Genomic DNA, 18673 nt, shown 5'->3' with positions numbered 1-18673 from the left:
ACCCCTCCAGTTTCGGGGGTGTGGTCATGTGACTTTGGTTTCACTAGAAACCAATCATAGGACCACTCACTCTGGGTTTAAATACCTGGGTTTCTGGCATTAGTCTCAGACAGTTCATATCATAGATAGGCCTATGTAAGTTATTGTGGCTGAATTTTTCTTAATTTATGTTAGGCTACTTTGTAAAAAATGTAATTTAGGCTATTTTCCTAGTTGTTAAATGTTGTTCTTTGGCAATATCTGAATTTTTTCATTACTATTATATTTTTGTGTATTAGATTAGGCCTACATTTAAGCGCTGATCATTAAACGAACAAATCAGAGGTTACTCAGCAGTTACTCAGTACTTGAGTAGCTTTTTCACCAAGTACTTTCTACTCTTACTCAAGTAAATATTTGAATGGCTACTTTTTACTTTTACTTGAGTTAAATTATTCTAAAGTAACTATACTCTTACTTGAGTACAATTTTTGGCTACTCTACCCACCTCTGCTTATAGTGCAGATCAGGTGCACACTCGTGGTCATGGTGATTTCCAGGGCCAGACAAGAACGCCGTAACGCTACAACAATAGCTTCTGCCACCGGCTTTCTTGGATGTTTCTATTCCGGGGTCTTACACCAGTGCGGGGGGTGTGGAGCATGAGCACATGCGTTGTCCAGTTAAACTTACAGTAAAAGGCGTATACATGCCGGAGAAAGTCCAATTCCAATCGCGTTATCTGGGTGTCTGAGTTGGAGAACTGCTGTGCAGGTGTGCCGCACCACATCAGGTATGCAGCAGGACCAGTGGTACAGCGTCCTTCCGCATACATTTTAGCCCGGACCAGAGTTTGTTTATTTTCTTTTAATGACTGGAGCAAGAGCAAGACCTAGCACAGTCTCATCGGTGCATTTCACTGTGACCTGTGTATGTGACTAATAAAGTAATCTTGTAATCTCATCCAAATGTCTTAGATGGTGAGAATGTGATGATGAGTTTGTAAGACCTAGCCTCTGCCTTATCTGTGATGTGCTTCTTCTTAAGAAAAATGTTTTGTCCTTATCTTTATTTGTCAAGCATGATGAGTATGAGGAAATGATGGACAATGGTTCAGTGATGGGAGGAAAAATAAATATTTTTTCCTCTTCATTTCTTCCCAGTTTGCAGCACATCTGGTCAAGGTAAATTTCCCACGGGTTTGTATCTTGGACGGAGGCATCAACAAACTCAAGCCCACTGGACTCCTCACCGTCCCCTCCCCTCAGATCTGACCCTGCTCTTCAGCCTTACATTAAAGGGACAACGAGGAGTTTTGGAAAAGCGAAGCGTTTTCACACTACATTTATGAGCCTCCGCGCGCACCGTAAAATTCTTTGACCGGCGCAAGACGGACTCATGTTTTCATTCATCAAGAATTAAAGTCAGAGGTTCAAAGATGATCACATACCGTCGTAGTTCCCACCATAAATGGCCATTCAGCTGCGTTATTCTCATTAAGGAAACGCTGGTCGGCTTGACCAGCATCTCCGCCACCACTAATAATAACAAAATAACGATAGAGACAAAACGATATATTTATCGAAAATGGGCCCATTAACAAATGTGGGTAGCGGAGATTCATCCACATTAACGTGAGACTTTTTTATAACCGAATAGAAACTCCTCGTTGTCCCTTTAACACAAGGGACGAATGGAAGCACTGTATTTTTGCATTTCAAGCTGATACTGAGGTGAAACAACAAAAAATCATCATTGCATATAGCGTTTTTTTTTAACACATACAAATTAAATTGTGCTTCTAGATGAAACTGCATGTCCATGGATACTTACATGGTAAACTTGTGTTTTACTATTTCTTTTTCAAAACAAGAATGAATGAACCCGTTAATTCTTAATTTCTGGAATTCAACTCTTGCACTGATACTTTGAGCTGCCTGTTGTTGTGCCTCAATCTCTGTTCTGACCCTGAGCCACATGGTCATGGATGAATTGTATTAAACATTCATGTAGGAAACAATAAATAACAGTGACTTAAAGCAGAAGTAAGCGATATTTTTGTGTTAATATAAGTCTTAAATAGTTCTATCTTCCGACAGCAATCACTTACATAGAGTGTTTGGACCGAAACACGGGTCTGTCAGTCACTCTGCTCTGCTCTGAGCCGAGGAGAAAACATTTCTCGTATCCTACAAGTTTTATCCAATGAGGAGAGAGAACGGCATGAAGGGCTGTGTGTGCAGCCAAGGGATGCGCGTGAATGTGGTGACGTAGGGACGAGGACGGGGGCTGCCAACTCCATTGGCTGACAAGACGTTATGGTCAGTAGTCGAGTTGAGGGGGGATGGGGGGGGATGGCATCCCCCCTGAAATAAAAACGATCAAAATCATCCCCCCTGTAAAAATGCCATCCCCCCTCTCCATCCCCTTTTTACATTAAATGTTGGACATAACCATAATTATATTCAGGCTGTCGCCTGGCCTGGGCTTCCCGGCTCTTAGCCCCGAACATTTCTTATATAGCCCAGGTCCAGGATGTTTTCTAGACGGAGTTAAACAGAAGCGCACATTAACTGAGAGGGTAGTTTTGTAATTTCCCGGTCACAGTGAATGCAACACAGGCACGACGCCACGACCAATCAGAGAGAAGTGTTGTAGAAGCGAGAATCCTCCTCCGTGTTTTATTGGTTAACAGCCAGGTAACCAAGGTGACAATCTGAACTCTAGCGATAGATCGCGTTCCGAGCGGTTCCGAATCACGGAAAAGGGGAGAAGTTTCTGCAATCGTGGTGACTCGCGCCAGCAGGGGCAGACCGCCGGTGGGTCAGTGGACCGGCCCGGTCCGGTCCGGCGTGGTGCTGCAAGTGACCCGCTGACGTTAGTGTGTTTACATTTTTCTGAGCGCGAGGAGTGACTATTCTCGGTCAGAGTTTTGTTTTTGCTCTCCAGCCACAGCTCCACACTAGTTCTGAGTTCACTTTCATACACTTAGCCATTCTTGTCATTACAATGAAAGGAAGTTTAGTCAGTAGGCCTACTAAATGGGCTTTTTAAAATGTTTTATGTGAAGCAATGTAGCCTCTCCCTTTATTTTCTCCTCAGAGTACACCAGAATGCCTTATTTATGTGTTAAGAATCCCAAAAAATTTCTGGGGGACTGCCCCCAGACCCCCCCTACAGTGCTGTATAAAGATGGCAAATCAATGAAAGCCCAGCTGAGTTGGTACTATTGGAGAAGCTCCATAATAATAATAAAATATATATATTTATATATAATTTAGAATTTTATAATATAATTTACATGAATTACACTAACCCCCCCCCCCCTTTTTTTAATAAGGTGAAAAAAATTGACCATCCCCCCTGAATTTTTTTTACAACTCGACTACTGGTTATGGTGTGTTCAAGGCAACCCGTAACTCGTGTTTTTCCGACCTGTGAACTCGTACCAGTTCGATCTGGTACGAGTTCACGGGTCGGAAGTTACGAGTGGCCGTTATAGTGACTTTCACAGGTAAAACAGGTCGGAAAAGAGAGTAACGACACGCATTGGTTCAATGGAAGCGCCTCCTGGTGGAGGAATATGGGTATTGCAAAAGCGCCCAAGAACTGACAACTCTGCATTGTTGGTGAATGAGCAAGTGTGGTGTTTTCAATAATTTAAGGACATTTATAGATCACCCACGTTAATAGCATAATTGAGGACCCTTTACAGATAAACATTAACACATAGGCGAGTAAAAATAATAATAATAAAAAAAAGTTGTCTACATTAATGTTTCAATCTATATTTTGTAATAAACAAATTCTAAGTATAATTTGATATGACCAAGACACCTAAAAACAAAAACACGGCCGTTTTCATCAATTTACAAGCAAGTGGGCAACACACATACATTGGAGTGAATGGGTTTTCTGGGCGCTTTTGCAATACCCATATCTTGCCACTCGGGGCGCATAACCCCTTACCACGGGAGTCAATGGTGGTGTCGTTACTCTCTTTTACAGTGCTCTAGTCGTGACTTGAAGCTGTAATTTACGGTTTCAAAAGCCTGCCTGGAACGCAGCATTAGCCAAAACGACCGGATCGCTTACTTCTGCTTTAATCATTTGTTGAGTTTATTGCATTTACTTTGCTTACAAGTCACTGAATAATCTCAGTGTTCAGCACTCACATTTTTTTTTTTTTTAAATCATGTTAGAGCTCTTTCAGATACATCTTGGTGTACTGTGTTGTTTAACTCTGTTGTTATGAGGAAGGAGAAATGCATTATACATACTTTTGCCCTGTGGTTTTTCAGGTAACTCTCACTCATCCCCATGTCCGACATTCCATCACAACAGTGAGTATGTTTTCTTTTTGGATCCTCCCACAAAAGCTAGTGTATAAAAAGAGAAACCTGTGATGATTTCCATCAAAGGAAACGTGGTGCTTTCATTAACAGAGGTAAGAAAGATACTTCTTTTAAACCAGCAAAAATCGGACTGTAAAAGTTTGTATTCTATATTAGTTACAATTATTTACGACAGTGCATTGTGTTTTAAAGGTTCATTCAATTACAGGTAAATTGATAATTTATTGTTATTGTTTTCCAATCAGGACTTTTTTTAAAGCTTTCCAGAGTGAAAATGGTGGATTACAAAGTGACGGTTACAACGGGCAATCTTGCCTCTGCCACTACAATGAGCAATGTCTTCATAAAGCTGGTGGGCAGAGATGGGGAGAGTGATCGTAAGCGGCTCGTGGGCCCCAAAGAAGCCGCATCCTTCTTCAGAGCAGTAAGTAGAGAATATTCCTCTCTGTTTAAATGTGCAGCATGCTTGCTCATCTCTGCCTATAGGCACATTTAATACCAATTTAGAGAGGCTGATGTAAACCCTGGCCAATTCAGACTTGTGTGCAGCAATAGGATTTTTGCAGCTCTGCAACTTCCGGTTACAAAGACGACCAAAGTAACCAAAAGCCCCCATAATCAACCTCACAATATTAGTATGATATATTCAGGGCATGTTTTGTTTTGTCTATCCCTTTACATCCAGGATCCTATTGGATTTTACAGCTCAGTTCTTGGTGAGCAAATCCACGTCATCTTCGTCTCATGCTCACACACAAGCTGATTCTGTCATTACCTCCAGGTGTCTACTTTCACTGTGTCGTGCCCCATCTCTCTGGGAAAGCTGGTTCTGATAGAGCTACACAAACAGCATTGTCCATCCTTACCAGAGGACTCATGGTTCCCTGAAAAGGTGGAAGTGAAATCTCCCGAGGAACACAGCTTCATCTTTCCCATCTACCGCTGGGTCAGTGAGGAGGTGCAACGCTTCAGAGAAGTAACAGGTTTGTGGAAAATGGTTTGTCTCACTACAGAAGATGCACAACGATGGCATAATCAGTTTACAGTTCATCTCTTTTCCAGCTCTGAAAATCTTTGAAGAAGACCATAATCTTGGACGGGACAATCGGGAGCAGGAACTGAAACAACGAGCAGAGGACTATCGGTGAGAGATCAGAGCTTGTACATGGTTTAGCATCTTGCACCCTAGGGATAGATCCTCACCTACCTTTGTTTGGATTTATCCATAACATATAATGTTATATTAACCATCTTACGACACTGTGACACCTGCCAATGTTTATTAAAATGTAGGCCACTGCACTATGACATATGTGGCAGTTGTTATACTGAATGTATGAATATTTGTCAAGATGCCAGCCAGGGTGTCTACAGATACACTGTTCAAATCTCCACACTTACTTTAAATTTGCTGTCCCTGTGCTATTTTTCCCAGTTGGTATGTGTTTGAAGAGGGAATACCTCAGTGCATGAAGGCGGACGGGCCTTTGTCGCTGCCTAGTGAAGTCCGCTTCTCCTTCACCAAGACTACGGAGTTACTCTACACTGCAGTAGTGGCATAAAATCCAAAACTTTTATCAGCTTTCTAAATCTTTCAACCTGCCTGTGTATAAGAGTTAATAAAGGAATTATTATGATGAAGTGTCTGTTTTTGTTTTCCAGACTGACAGAGCTAAAGCTGAAGGGACTGGCTGATAACACAGAGAGGTGGACTGACCTTGATGCCATCAACCAGGTGTTCAGCTGGACGACAGAAATATCAGGTGCTGTGCAATTGCAATATTCAAAAGTTTTTTTCTTTCCTGTGATAAGATGAATACTGAATTTGCTAAGGAACTATTTGTCAAAACATGAAGACATTTCACCCTAATTCTCAGCTTCGCTCATGAGAAAACTATTGACTTTAGTAAACTGCAAACAATCAAGACTCAGATCTGTCCTTGATAAAAGTATAAATAAAATTGACTCATACAGTACCAGACTGCAATATGTGAAACACTTGTTTCCTATTTCCTTGTTGTTCCAGTTAGATAAGTAGCGGCCTTAAACATCTGGGGGCCCGTTTCAATATTTCATATGAGGCCCTACCCTGTTAAACATAAAATTATTTGCCAGCTATGTGTCGCTGATGCTTTAAACCCTGAAAGGACGCAGTAAACGCACTATCCATGCATCACAGGTACGCACAACACATTAAGTGTTAAAATCACTATCTGGGCAAGAAACCAGGACTTAGCAGAAAAAACGAGGACTGAAGTTGGTTTTCATCAAAAAGCAAAATCATTATGTACATTTTCAGACATGAAGAAACTACAGGCTTTAACAATATTCTGAATTTAAATTGGCAACAAAAGTAATGAGAGCAAAGTGCTCCGCGTTATTTCAGCACCACGACCACGGACAAGGAAGGGACGAGACATGCGGACAGACAGACGTCTACAGGCGCTGATCCTGTCGGTGCTGCGGTGCTGGAGCAGCAGACAGACAGCTGTCTCCTCCATTATTACAATCTGTAAATAAGCTGCCAATAATATCACATAGTTGTGCTCTCGCTGTGTTTTATTTCTCTGTTAAAGCAGAAGTAAGTGATATATTTGTGTTAATATAAGTCTTAAATAGTTATATCTTCCGACAGCAATCACTTACATAGAGTGTTTGGACTGAAACACGGGTCTGTCAGTCACTCTGCTCTGCTCTGAGCCGAAGAGAAAACATTTATCGTATCCTACAGTTTTTATCCAATGAGGAGAGAGAACGGCATGCAGGGCTGTGTGTGCAGCCAAGGGACGCCGTGAATGTGGCGACGTAGGGACGAGGACTGTTATGGTGCGTTCAAGGAAACTCGTAACTCGTGTTTTTCCGACCTGTGAAGTCGTACCAGTTCGATCTGGTACAAGTTCACGGGTCGGAAGTTACGAGCAGTGTTGGGTAGTAACGCGTAGTAACGCCGTTACTTTTTTCAGTAACTAATAACGTAACGCGTTGTTTTTTTAAATCAGTAACTCCGTTACCGTTACCAAACGCTGCGTTACTCCGTTCCTTCTGGTGAGGTTTTACAGCTGCACACACATCCCATAACATCCTAGCGATCAATAAAGTTTCATTGAATTGAAAGAAAGACAGAGCGCAATGTGACACTGTGAAAAACAAAGCACTTTGCGGCCGCCCTCTAGCGTCCCACACGTAATCAAACACGCTCCATGAAGACTGAGGACTGGACAGGTCAGAGCAGGGCATGACGGCAAGCGAAGGTAACGTTAGCTAACGTAGCATCCGAGACCGAAGCTGTGTGTCAGTTCAGGCTGCAGCCCCTGAACCGGGACACAGCTCCAGAGTCACAGCGAGACACCAGCACCCACTCCACCGAGCAGCAGTGGTATTGGAGTCCGAAAGACGGACTCCAATTATGACACCTGAAACGGTAAACACAGCTGATCGCTCCGGGTAAACACAGACGATCGATAAAAAATTACCACCGGAGTGAATATATTTCCGTCATTGAAAACAGCTTCTTGAATGTAACTCAGTCAAAGTAAGACATCCTCAAGATTTTTTTGCAGTTCTGTTAGGTCAAAGCTGTTGTAGCTACATGCTGACATCATGCAGCATGATGGTAAAATTTTACAGATAAAAATACGTTTTTTCATCAGCATCAGTAGCTACAGAACTGGGGGATTCAATCAACCTTTATTTAATGGGAGCATTGGGGAAAAAAAAACGTTTTAAAGTAACGAAAAAGTTACTTTTTCAGTAACGCATTACTTTTTGGTTTAAGTAACTGAGTTACTAACTGAGTTACTTTTTTAATGAAGTAACTAGTAACTGTAACTAGTTACTATTTTTCAGTAACTAGCACAACACTGGTTACGAGTGGCCGTTATAGTGACTTTCACAGGTAAAACAGGTCGGAAAAACACGAGTTGGTTGCCTGGAACGCTACAAAGTCGTAAGTTGTGACTTGAAGCTGTAATTTACGGTTTCAAAAGGCTGCCTGGAACGCAGCATTAGCCAAAACGACCGGATCGCTTACTTCTGCTTTAAGTTAGGACGTACTCATAGATCGCCTGTTTGGAGGCATTTTAACCCGAGGAAAAAAAGAAAAGAGGAGGAAAGTGATTGACAGACGTCAATCATCAGGTTACGCAACTGGGCGCACGTCAGGAGGAAAGCAGGAAAAACAAAAGGACATTAGAAATGCTAAGAGAAAATTAGTAATACTGGGAGAAGGAAAACAAGGGTCTATTGATAGTTTGCGGGCCGTTTTCAAAGGTAAGCCGTTGTTATTGATATTTCCTGCCGTATTATTAATCAGGAGCGATTAGTACCGTGGCATGATACGCGCATCAGTGGTTGTAGAGCGGATCAGGGGTCGAGTGTGTGACCGCACGGTGGACAGAGCTGTGTGTGTGTGTGTGTGCGTGTGTGTGTGTGTGTGTGTGTGTGTGTGTATGATAAGGTGAAACCAAGGGGGCAGTTGTTGGTTTGAGAAGTGAAGCTCACTTCCGCGTTCAAAAAACTGCAATCCCCTCGGCTTCCTCTGGGGGCTGGTGTCAGAAGGGAGCATTCCCCATAGACCCCCATGTTAAAATCGCCGACTTTGCATCCTCAGTAAACATGTTAAAAGCCTGGTGTCAGAACGTTTTTTTGTCTCAATCGATAGTTTCTACCCCCGCACACACTCTGAGGGGGGTGAATTTTTTTTTAACTCTACCGTTTTACTGTTATAAGGTTAAAACTCTGACCAATCAGGGCGCGGAAACGTTGAGTGACAGGTCCGAGCAGCTCCGTGGACAGCTGCTTCGAGGCCAGTGGGCGGGTTCTCGGCCGGCCAATCCAACATGGCGCTGTTCAGGCCGCCATATTTGAGTCACAAAAACGACTCCCCAAAACCAATGGGTGACGTCACGGACGCTACGTCCATTCTTTTTACAGTCTATGGGTGAAACCTATGAATTATTCTGCTGTCTTTTACTTGATGGCTGGCAGCTGGGGCCCCCCCTGGTGGCTGGGGCCCGTTTCAATTGAAACGGTTGAAACATAGGTAAGGCCGCCTACGTCAGTTGCAGGGTAAGATACGGTGGCCCTGAGGGACATTTCACAAAACACAAACATAAATCAAATGTTTTGTGAAATGTCGTATTTTCTGAAATGCCGTTGTGTTTTGTTAAATGTTGTTTTGTGAAATGTCATGGTGTTTGTAAAATGTTGTTGTGTTTTGTGAAAGACATTTCACAAAACACAACAACATTTCTGTTCTGTGAAATGTCGTATTTTCTGAAATGTCGTTGTGTTTTGTTAAATGTTGTTTTCTGAAATGTTTTTGTGTTTTAAATGTCGTTGTGTTTTGTGAAATGTTGTTGTTGTGTTTTCACCCTCGGCTACCATAGTCAGATCATGAAAATGATGTTAAACTTTGCTCATTGTCCAGAATATGTAAAGAAACACTGGAGGGAGGATGCTTTCTTTGCCTACCAGTTTCTAAATGGTGTCAACCCCATGCTGATCCGACGCTGCAAGGACCTACCCAGAAATTTCCCTGTCACCGATGACATGGTCTTCCGCAGCGGTCAGTGTAGCTTGGCAGATGAAATGAAGGTAAGTGTTTCATACTGACTCAAAAACTTAATAATAGATCATAAATCTGCACTAATGTGTTTACTTTGCAAATGTAGTAATATTCAAGCCATAAGTTTGGAAATAAAATGATTTCTTGTCCCTGCTAAAAAATCAGAATGGCAACATATACCTGTGTGACTACAAGCTTTTGGATGGAGCTAAACCAAACATCATCAATGGGAAGAAGCATTACCTCATGGCTCCCCTCGTTCTGCTCCACAAAACACCTGATGACAAGTTGATGCCGATTGCTATTCAGGTGAGATTAGCTCTAATGGTTGATAGTAAAGATCGGAGTTAGAGTACTGATTAAGGTGACAATCGCTGAAGGGTAAGATGTTGGCTCAGCTGCTTCAGGAGGCATCTGCTTTGATAAATCTATCTGCCCCTGAAAGCAGTCAACAAATGACTCTGTACAAGTCCTACTGGAATGTCTGCAGGAAGTCCAAGCATGGGTGCATGAGGAACTTTCTTAAACTAAATCACAACAAAACTGAAATTATTTTATTTAACAGTCACAGTGACAAAGTTGATTTTAACAGTGCCATTGGTCTCCTGTCCTCTTATTGCCACTCCTCTGCCAAGAACCTGGGGGTCATTTTTGATACAGTAATGATTTTAAGTTTGACAAGCAAATCAGCGCTGTAGTCCGGATGAGCTTTTTCCACTTACGACTGCTCGCAAAGACAAAGGCATATCTTCCACGTTAATACAGTTATCCATGCTTTTATCACCTCTCGTTTAGACTATTGCAATTCCCTGTATGCTGTCATCGATATGTTTTTAATACGCAGATTGCAGGTTGTGCAAAACGCTGCAGCGCGCCTACTGACAGGGACAAAGCGACACCATCACATTATCCCAATTCTCCGCACTTTACACTGGCTTCCTGTCTCTTTTAGAATTCATTTTGAAATTTTACTTATTGTTTTTAAGTGCCTGAATGGCCTGGCACCGCCCTACCTGTCTGACCTTCTTGTTCTTCACCATGCCCCCCCGAGCACTGAGGTCTGCTAATCAGCTGCTCTTAACCACACCGAGAGCAAAACTAAAAACGAGAGGAGACAGAGCATTCTCTGTGGTGGCCCCGACATTGTGGAACAGCCTACCTCTGCATATTAGGACTGCACAAACACTCGAGCACTTTAAATCTCTTTTAAAAACTCATCTCTTTTCCTTGGCATTTGTCTTCACTCTTGTTTTATTGTTTTATTGCATGTTTTACCTGTATCCCATCTAGTTTTATTGTCACTAGTTTTGCTTGTGTCTTTTATTGTACAGCACTTTGGACAACCTGGGTTGTATTTTTAAATGTGCTATATAAATAAATAAATATGTATTGTACTGTATGTATAAATGCGTCCTAAAGCAAGACACTAGGTTCTGTGTAACTAGCAGCAACTGTGTTAGTGTCCTCTCTGCTGGTATTGGATCGACTAGGATGAATTAACTGTGACCCTCTGTCTACATCCTGTAGCTGAAGCAGAAACCAGCACCTGACAATCCCATCTTTGTCCCTGCTGATTCCGAATACGACTGGTTGATGGCCAAGATTTTTGTGAGAAGTGCAGATTTCAGCGAGCATGAACTCAACTTCCACCTGCTGCGCACTCACCTGCTGGCTGAAGTTTTTGCAGTGTCGCTGCTGCGCAATGTGCCCATGGTGCATCCACTGTACAAGGTAACTGAATGTGAGAGTGCAGAATTGACCATAATTTGCTGTTTGTTTGTTTTTCTACTGACTGAATTTGATGAACTGTAATTGTATCTGCTACACGGTAGAGGCATCAAGATTTCTGACTTGGTGGACGAGTACTAACAGAGGTCCCTCTTTCCCTCAGCTGTTCATTCCTCACACACGCTACACTCTGCAGATCAACTTATTGGCTCGACGTCTTCTAATATCTAAGGAAGGAGTTTTCACACAGGTAAGAACAATGCTATGGTATGCCATTTTTATCATAATTAAAGCTATGGTCTACGATTTGAAAGATTGATCATTATTATTAACGTCATTTAGACGGTGGTTATGGCCCTATAGTACGATTTACACAATGTGAAGAGCAAAAGGAACAAAACAAAAAACAAAAAACAACACAAAACAAAAAAACAACAAACAAAAAAATCCATTCTCTCTAGCGGCTGCAGAGAAATTGACCAATAGGAGCCATGTGGCCCAGATGGCTCCTATTGGTCCAAAAGTAACAAAAATGAAGGCTATCACTGATTGCTCTCTTCAGTATTTATATTGTACAGTTACACACTGTTTACAGTATGTCTTCATCTTGTTTTTATTGGCAGCACTAATGCCTATGCCTATGGTGCCTATGACCTTTTAATTTTCCGCTGTCATTGTCAACATTAAGATTCTAATCAATCATCAACTCTGTTATAAACAAAAAGCAAAATAAGCAACATAATAAATTCTCACATTGAACAGCAATATCTTATACTCTTACCCAGTAGTTAAAGCTCAGCTCTGTACAATAAACAAGATCAACAGAAAGAATTCCTAGGAAAACAATAGGTTCCCGGCAGCTTAGCTGCCCGGACCCTAACAACAACAACAACAACAACAATGCAGAGCAACTATCAGCAATACATTGGTTACAGTGCAAAGGAGTTAATAAAAGGCAAGAGTAAATAAGTGGGTTTTTAGCTGCTTTTTAAATGATATAACTGAGGAAGCAGCTCTCAATTCTGAAGGCAGGGCATTCCAAAGCCTTGGTGCAACAGATTCAAAAGCCTGTCACCTTTCGTAATCAGTCAGAAGTCAGTGCTTGAACATAGGAGTGATTAAGATCTTTTCACAGTGATTGACATTACCACAAGTGAATGACCACTGGGGGGGCACACAGGGTGGCCAATCAGATTTCCGTGCCACCATGGAAGACCCGCCCCTGCTCCATTACCTACACATCAGGGTTTTTATTTTTTCTCTTCAGTATCATGACTACTGTTTGTTGTTCACTACATTGCTTTCATAATTGGTTGTTCTCTAGTTTGCATCCTCTGGCGGAGAGGCGATGCTGAAAATCCTGAAGCGATCGCTGTCATCAGTGACCTACAGCTCCCTCTGTATGCCAGAAGACATTGCTGAGCGTGGGCTTAAGGATGTGCCAAACTACTACTACAGGGATGATGGACTGCGGCTTTGGGATATCATCTTCAGGTACTTTTGGCAGTTTCCATTCTGTATTTTCTATACGAGATGGAGACTTACACCTTGGTTGGGTTAGTTTGTATGAACCCTCCCTGATGTACTTTGACTAAACCATGGGCACCTCCATGGCTAGGGGGTTAACTAACATCCCCAGTATAAATCTAAACAAGGACATCTTGCATCTTATTCTCTTTCTTGGCATCTCTCAACTTCTGCTATTTACAGTAAAGGGGAACTACGCAAGTCCAGTCCACTGCAGTAACAAATCCAGTAACAAATCATATATTTAACCATCACAATTACTCCAAAGCTGTTTAATTAAAGCAGAAGTAAGCGGAATATTTGTGTTAATATAAGTCTTAAATAGTTACGTATATCTACCGACAGCAATCACTTACATAGAGTGTTTGGTCCAAAACACGGGTCTGTCAGTCACTCTGCTCTGCTGTAAGCCGAGGAGAAAACTTCTTGTATACTTCCTTGTGTCCTACAACCTTTATCCAATGAGGAGAGAGAACGGCATAAAGGGGCGGTCCTCTCTGTGTGTGCAGCCAAGGGATGCGCGTGAATGTGGTGACGTAGGGACGAGGGCGGGGACTGCTAACTCCATCGGCTGACAAGAAGTTAGCCAAAACCACCGGATCGCTTACTTCTGCTTTAAGCTAAAAATGTAGGTATGGTATAAAATCCTGCATAGTTCCTCTTTAATAAAGAAGTCCATCCTGTAAACGAAGTGGAAAAAATATTTAGTTAACACATTTTATAAGTATTATTTACTGTAACCCTGGATTCCTATTCTACACCCTTTACAAAGAAAAGCTGCAGCGTGTAATTCCCTGTGAAACCACAACTTGTCATTTTCACAATGATTTAAATGTGTTTGAAGGTATGTATTTGAAGCATCCATTTATCCCTGCTTCCAGCCTTCATGTTAAAGCAGAAGTAAGTGGTCCGGTCGTTTTCGCTAATGCTGCGTTCCAGGCAGGCTTTTGAAATCGTAAATTACAGCTTCAAGTCACAACTTACGACTTTGTAGCGTTTCAGGCAACCCACTCGTGTTTTTCCGACATGTTTTACCGGTGAAAGTCACTATAACGGCCACTCGTAACTTCCGACCGGTGAACTCGTACCAGATCGAACTGGTACCACTTCACGGTCGGAAAAATACGAGTTTCCTTGAACGCACCATAACAGTCCTCGTCCCTACGTCGCCACATTCACGGCGTTCCTTGGCTGCACACACAGCCCTGCATGCCGTTCTCTCTCCTCATTGGATAAAAACTGTAGGATACGATAAATGTTTTCTCCTCGGCTCAGAGCAGAGCAGAGGGACTGACAGACCCGTGTTTCAGACCAAACACTCTATGTAAGTGATTGCTGTCGGAAGATATAACTATTTAAGACTTAGGCTAGGTTTACACGAAGACGGTGTGAACAGAAGACGCAAAAGTGGCGTCGCGTCTTCACTTTTTATTTCGCGTCTACACGAGCGTTCTCGGGAGGAAATCTGTGTGCATACGGAGACGCAAAAGTGTGTACAAATCCATTGCTAATGCACGCCAGACCACTAGGTGGTGCTGTCACAAACGCCGCAATGCGTAAGCGCATGCGTAGAACCTTCCTTCTTTTCGTCACTGTGCCGGGAAATCAGAAAAGGAAAACATGGCTACAGCTAACAACAGCACGACCTCCAGTGTGATATTGCTTTTATACAACAGTGCTACGTGCGCATTTTAGAACAGTAATAAACTACAAGAGATTATGATTTGTTTGTTTGTTTGTTTATTTAATCATTTATTTGGCTCCGCCAACAGAAATAGTTCCGCAACTGGAAGGGAGACAAGGCTGTTGCCAGGCAACACATAAACATTTCATACTAGCTTGCTACTAGCTACAAGCTTTTCCACCGAGCTGCTTCAGTGCTGGTTCTGGTTCTGAGCCCGTGTCTGATCAGCACCGGAGCAACAGGACCAGCGTGAAGACAGACAGAGACGTTATCGATACCGTATTACATTTGTTTATCTGCTATGTAATCATTATAAACACAGTTGAAGCTAAGTAGCTGAGCTACGTGGCTAACAACAGCTAAAGCTAATATCAAAACACATCGCCGTCAAAACGTAGTTGCCCCGCGGCGATTTTTTTCCAGCCGGGTTTAGTAGAGATTTATCTCCAATTAGACGGACCAGGTCAGGTCCAGGTTTTAATGTTCAGGTCCGTTTCTAACTGTAGTAGCAGCAGAGAGATGGGGCAGCTCCTGTATGGGGAGCCTGGCTCTGACTTAGCTCCATTATAGCTTAGCTTCTGTCCACTGCTGAACAGCGGAGTGATAACGACCGTAAAAGGTTGCAGTGCTGTTATACTGTATATCAGCACTCATGGAACGTCTCTTGTCCAATCAAATTGCTCGGTTGGGACCTGTCGGAACTAACTGTTGTATAATTGTAGTTATTGCGGCCAAAGTAGCCTGCAGGTCTGAAGGGTGGATGTAATCCGACATGTTTGTTTGTATCGTGACGTCAACACGCCGACTTGACGTGAGCAGAACAGCAGATCTGCCAGTTTTGCGTCTTGGCCTGTTTAGGCGGAGACGCTGCGCTGGAGCGTATTCAACTTTTCCACTTTCAGGGGTGGTTTGAGATTTTTGCGTCTTCAAGCCCCAAAAACGCCGTCACCATATAAACGAAAGGCACTTCCGATAAAATATTTTATCGTCTTTACTCGCAAGCGTCTTCGTGTAAACGGCCCCTTATATTAACACAAATATATCACTTACTTCTGCTTTAAGCCAAGCTACTCTGCTAAAACTCACACCCTTAATGCACAGATGTGCTAGTGCTATTGATTTTCTCATCTAACACTTCCTTTAAAGTTATGTTGTCCACTCTCAGCCATTGCACCAACATCCCCAAAAACACCATTCCCTCAAGTCTAAAGGAATGGACATAGCATCATCTCACAAGAGTGTTTTGCCACTACAATGTGTATAAAAAATGTATGTGTTTTACAGTACTTATCCACATTTCTCAAAGGTTTGTGAAGGGAATACTCAGCCACTACTACAAGAATGACGATGAGGTCAAGAAAGACTCTGAGCTGCAGAAGTGGATTAAGGACATTTTTGAACACGGATTCCTTTCTCAAGCAGAGACAGGTGGGGTTAAAAGAAATGGTGCCATGCATGTTGGCTAGACTGTGTTTACATAACATTATTTGACATCAATCATGACTGAGACTGACTGACCTATTTCACTGTGCTGTCTAATTCTCAGGAATTCCGAAGAGATTTACCACGGTGGCTGAGCTGATCAAGTTTGTAACCATGGCGATCTTCACTTGCTCAGCCCAGCATGCAGCTGTGAATTCTGGACAGGTGAATCCTTTTAATTTACTGGATTATTCAATTAAAGTGTGGCTCTACTTTTTGGGATGGGCTGAAGAGTCGCTTAATTTGTTTCTCTATGCTGGAGAGAGATAGATTAATTCTGGCCAGGTGACATTTGACCTCAAAGTCAAAGCAATTTGTTTTGCAGCTAGCAGCAAAAAAAAAAAAAAATACAAAAAAGAAAACAGCCAAACAGCCAACAGCTAAAACTCTACAAGCAGCAGGACTTTGAGTCTGTACTGCTCTTAGGTAAATACAGCAAATGCTGAAATGCACAAGGACAATGCAAACAATGTATTCTGTTTTTTATTTTGACATGTCATAATTAGCACAAAAGACAAAATACAGCTGAAACTGATTGTAATGACAGGTAAAGGTATTTGTCATTAACCAACATGTTCATTTGAATCCAGTGGTGATACCAGTAGAAAAAACATGGATGTCTTAACCAAATTTAATGTCAATTAGTCCTGAAAGATTTCTCTCAGAACAAATAGTACCGAATAGTGGTGCTAAAGGAAAACTCGGGGGATTGTGAAAGTCAACATATTGTAATTTTGTTGCAATATTTCAGTCTGGACCAAAATGGTGATTTTGCTTTTTCTGGACATGATCATAGTGGTCTTAATTAGAAATTTGATTTGATCCGAGTTCACTCATCCCTCAAAACATTTTAACCAGTCCTCCATTAAATATCTGTTTATTGTAGTATGACTATGGTGGCTGGATGCCCAACACTCCCATCGCCCTACAACTCCCTCCACCAACGACAAAGGGGACAACAAGCAAGGCCACGATGCTGCAGACTTTCCCTGATATCAACACAACAGTTCATGGCATGGCCACCATGTGGCTACTGAGCAAGCAGTCTTCAGACTTTGTAAGTATTTAAAACTACTTTGAAAAATTACATTAATCATAACATTAGCTACATTAAATGTTTGTGAACAAAAAATAAAATGTACCATTGTTCATTAGGTTCAGCTTGGCCAGTACAATGAAGACCATTTCACTGAGGAGGTTCCCTGCAGGCTGATCCGGCTCTTCCAGGGAGAACTTGAAAAGCTGAGCACAGCCATCAAAGTCCGAAACAAGGGCCTGCCAATCCCATACACATACTTGGATCCAAAGAACGTAGAAAACAGTGTTGCCATTTGAAGCTCAGAAGGTGTGACTTCCTCAGCTGTTGGCCAGTTTTAGTTCACATGAACAAAAGGCAGCAGGGGAAGAACTGCATGCACTGTTTTTGATTGATACTGTGGAAAAATAAATGATATATTGATTGGGTTGCTGAAGGGAATTGAAAAAAAAAAAACACCTGTAAAAATATGTGAATCTGCTACGCTGAGGAGTTTGTGATATTGTTTTTATGCTCATTGAACAAAAATGTTTTTTCTTTTGTTAACAATTTTTTATTAATTTCACTGTCAACATATAGCAAAAAATGAAAATCAGTATAATAAAATAAAATAAGAACATGGAGACAATTCAAGCGTATTCCTTGTTGACAAACAATATACTATTGACTGTATATTCACACACACACACACACACACACACACACACACACACACACACACACACACACACACATTTATACATATAAGCATACATAACATTAACATGAACTTGTCCTGTCGTCATTTTGTACCTCATTGATTTCATCACCAGACTGTTCTTCTTGTCAGGACAAGATCTTGAAACGCTCAGTTAACACAGGGAGATAAAACAGATCTTTTTGCTACTACTACTACTAGTAGTACTACTACTAATAATAATAATTATTATTATTATTAGTAGTAGTAGTAGTAATAGTAGTAGCATTAATATTAGCCTATTATATTTGTACAGCTGAGGAAAGCATGGAGTTTCTGAAATTCCAGCATTTTATGAATGGTTTTTAACGATATATTGAAAACCTGACAATTGAATATAATATTTATATAAATCATATTTATTTTATTTATAAAAATACTGGCCATATAACATGTTTTTTTTGGCTACTCAGTTTTTTTGTTTTTACATTTTTTATTTAATTGTAAAAGAGTTTCTAAAATTCCAGCACTTTATAAATGATGTTTAAAGATAAATTGAAAACCTGTCGAATGAATATATAAATAGCTACTGGCCCTATAACTGACCAATTCCACTCCAACTGTTTTCCTCGTCTGTACA

General features: G+C 41.5%; 1 protein-coding gene across 1 annotated transcript; it reads left to right on the top strand.

The window, feature by feature from the left end:
* Nucleotides 1-4377: 4377 nt before the first annotated feature.
* Nucleotides 4378-17792, top strand: LOC146980888 (polyunsaturated fatty acid lipoxygenase ALOX15B-like). The gene is made up of 15 exons (XM_085788082.1): nucleotides 4378-4426; nucleotides 4580-4758; nucleotides 5116-5317; nucleotides 5397-5478; nucleotides 5770-5891; nucleotides 5996-6097; nucleotides 9763-9929; nucleotides 10066-10209; nucleotides 11428-11631; nucleotides 11792-11878; nucleotides 12953-13122; nucleotides 16146-16267; nucleotides 16386-16486; nucleotides 17208-17378; nucleotides 17477-17792. Exons 2-15 carry the CDS (start codon nucleotides 4609-4611, stop codon nucleotides 17654-17656), a joined length of 2004 nt encoding a protein of 667 aa, XP_085644208.1. The 5' UTR covers nucleotides 4378-4426; nucleotides 4580-4608; the 3' UTR covers nucleotides 17657-17792.
* Nucleotides 17793-18673: the final 881 nt, after the last annotated feature.

This window comes from Trachurus japonicus, chromosome 9, assembly GCF_045865225.1.
Source record: "Trachurus japonicus isolate A0001 chromosome 9, Traja_1.0".
NCBI lineage: Eukaryota > Metazoa > Chordata > Actinopteri > Carangiformes > Carangidae > Trachurus > Trachurus japonicus.
Note: the sequence above shows the minus strand (reverse complement) of the source record. Positions and strands in the feature narration are given on the sequence as shown.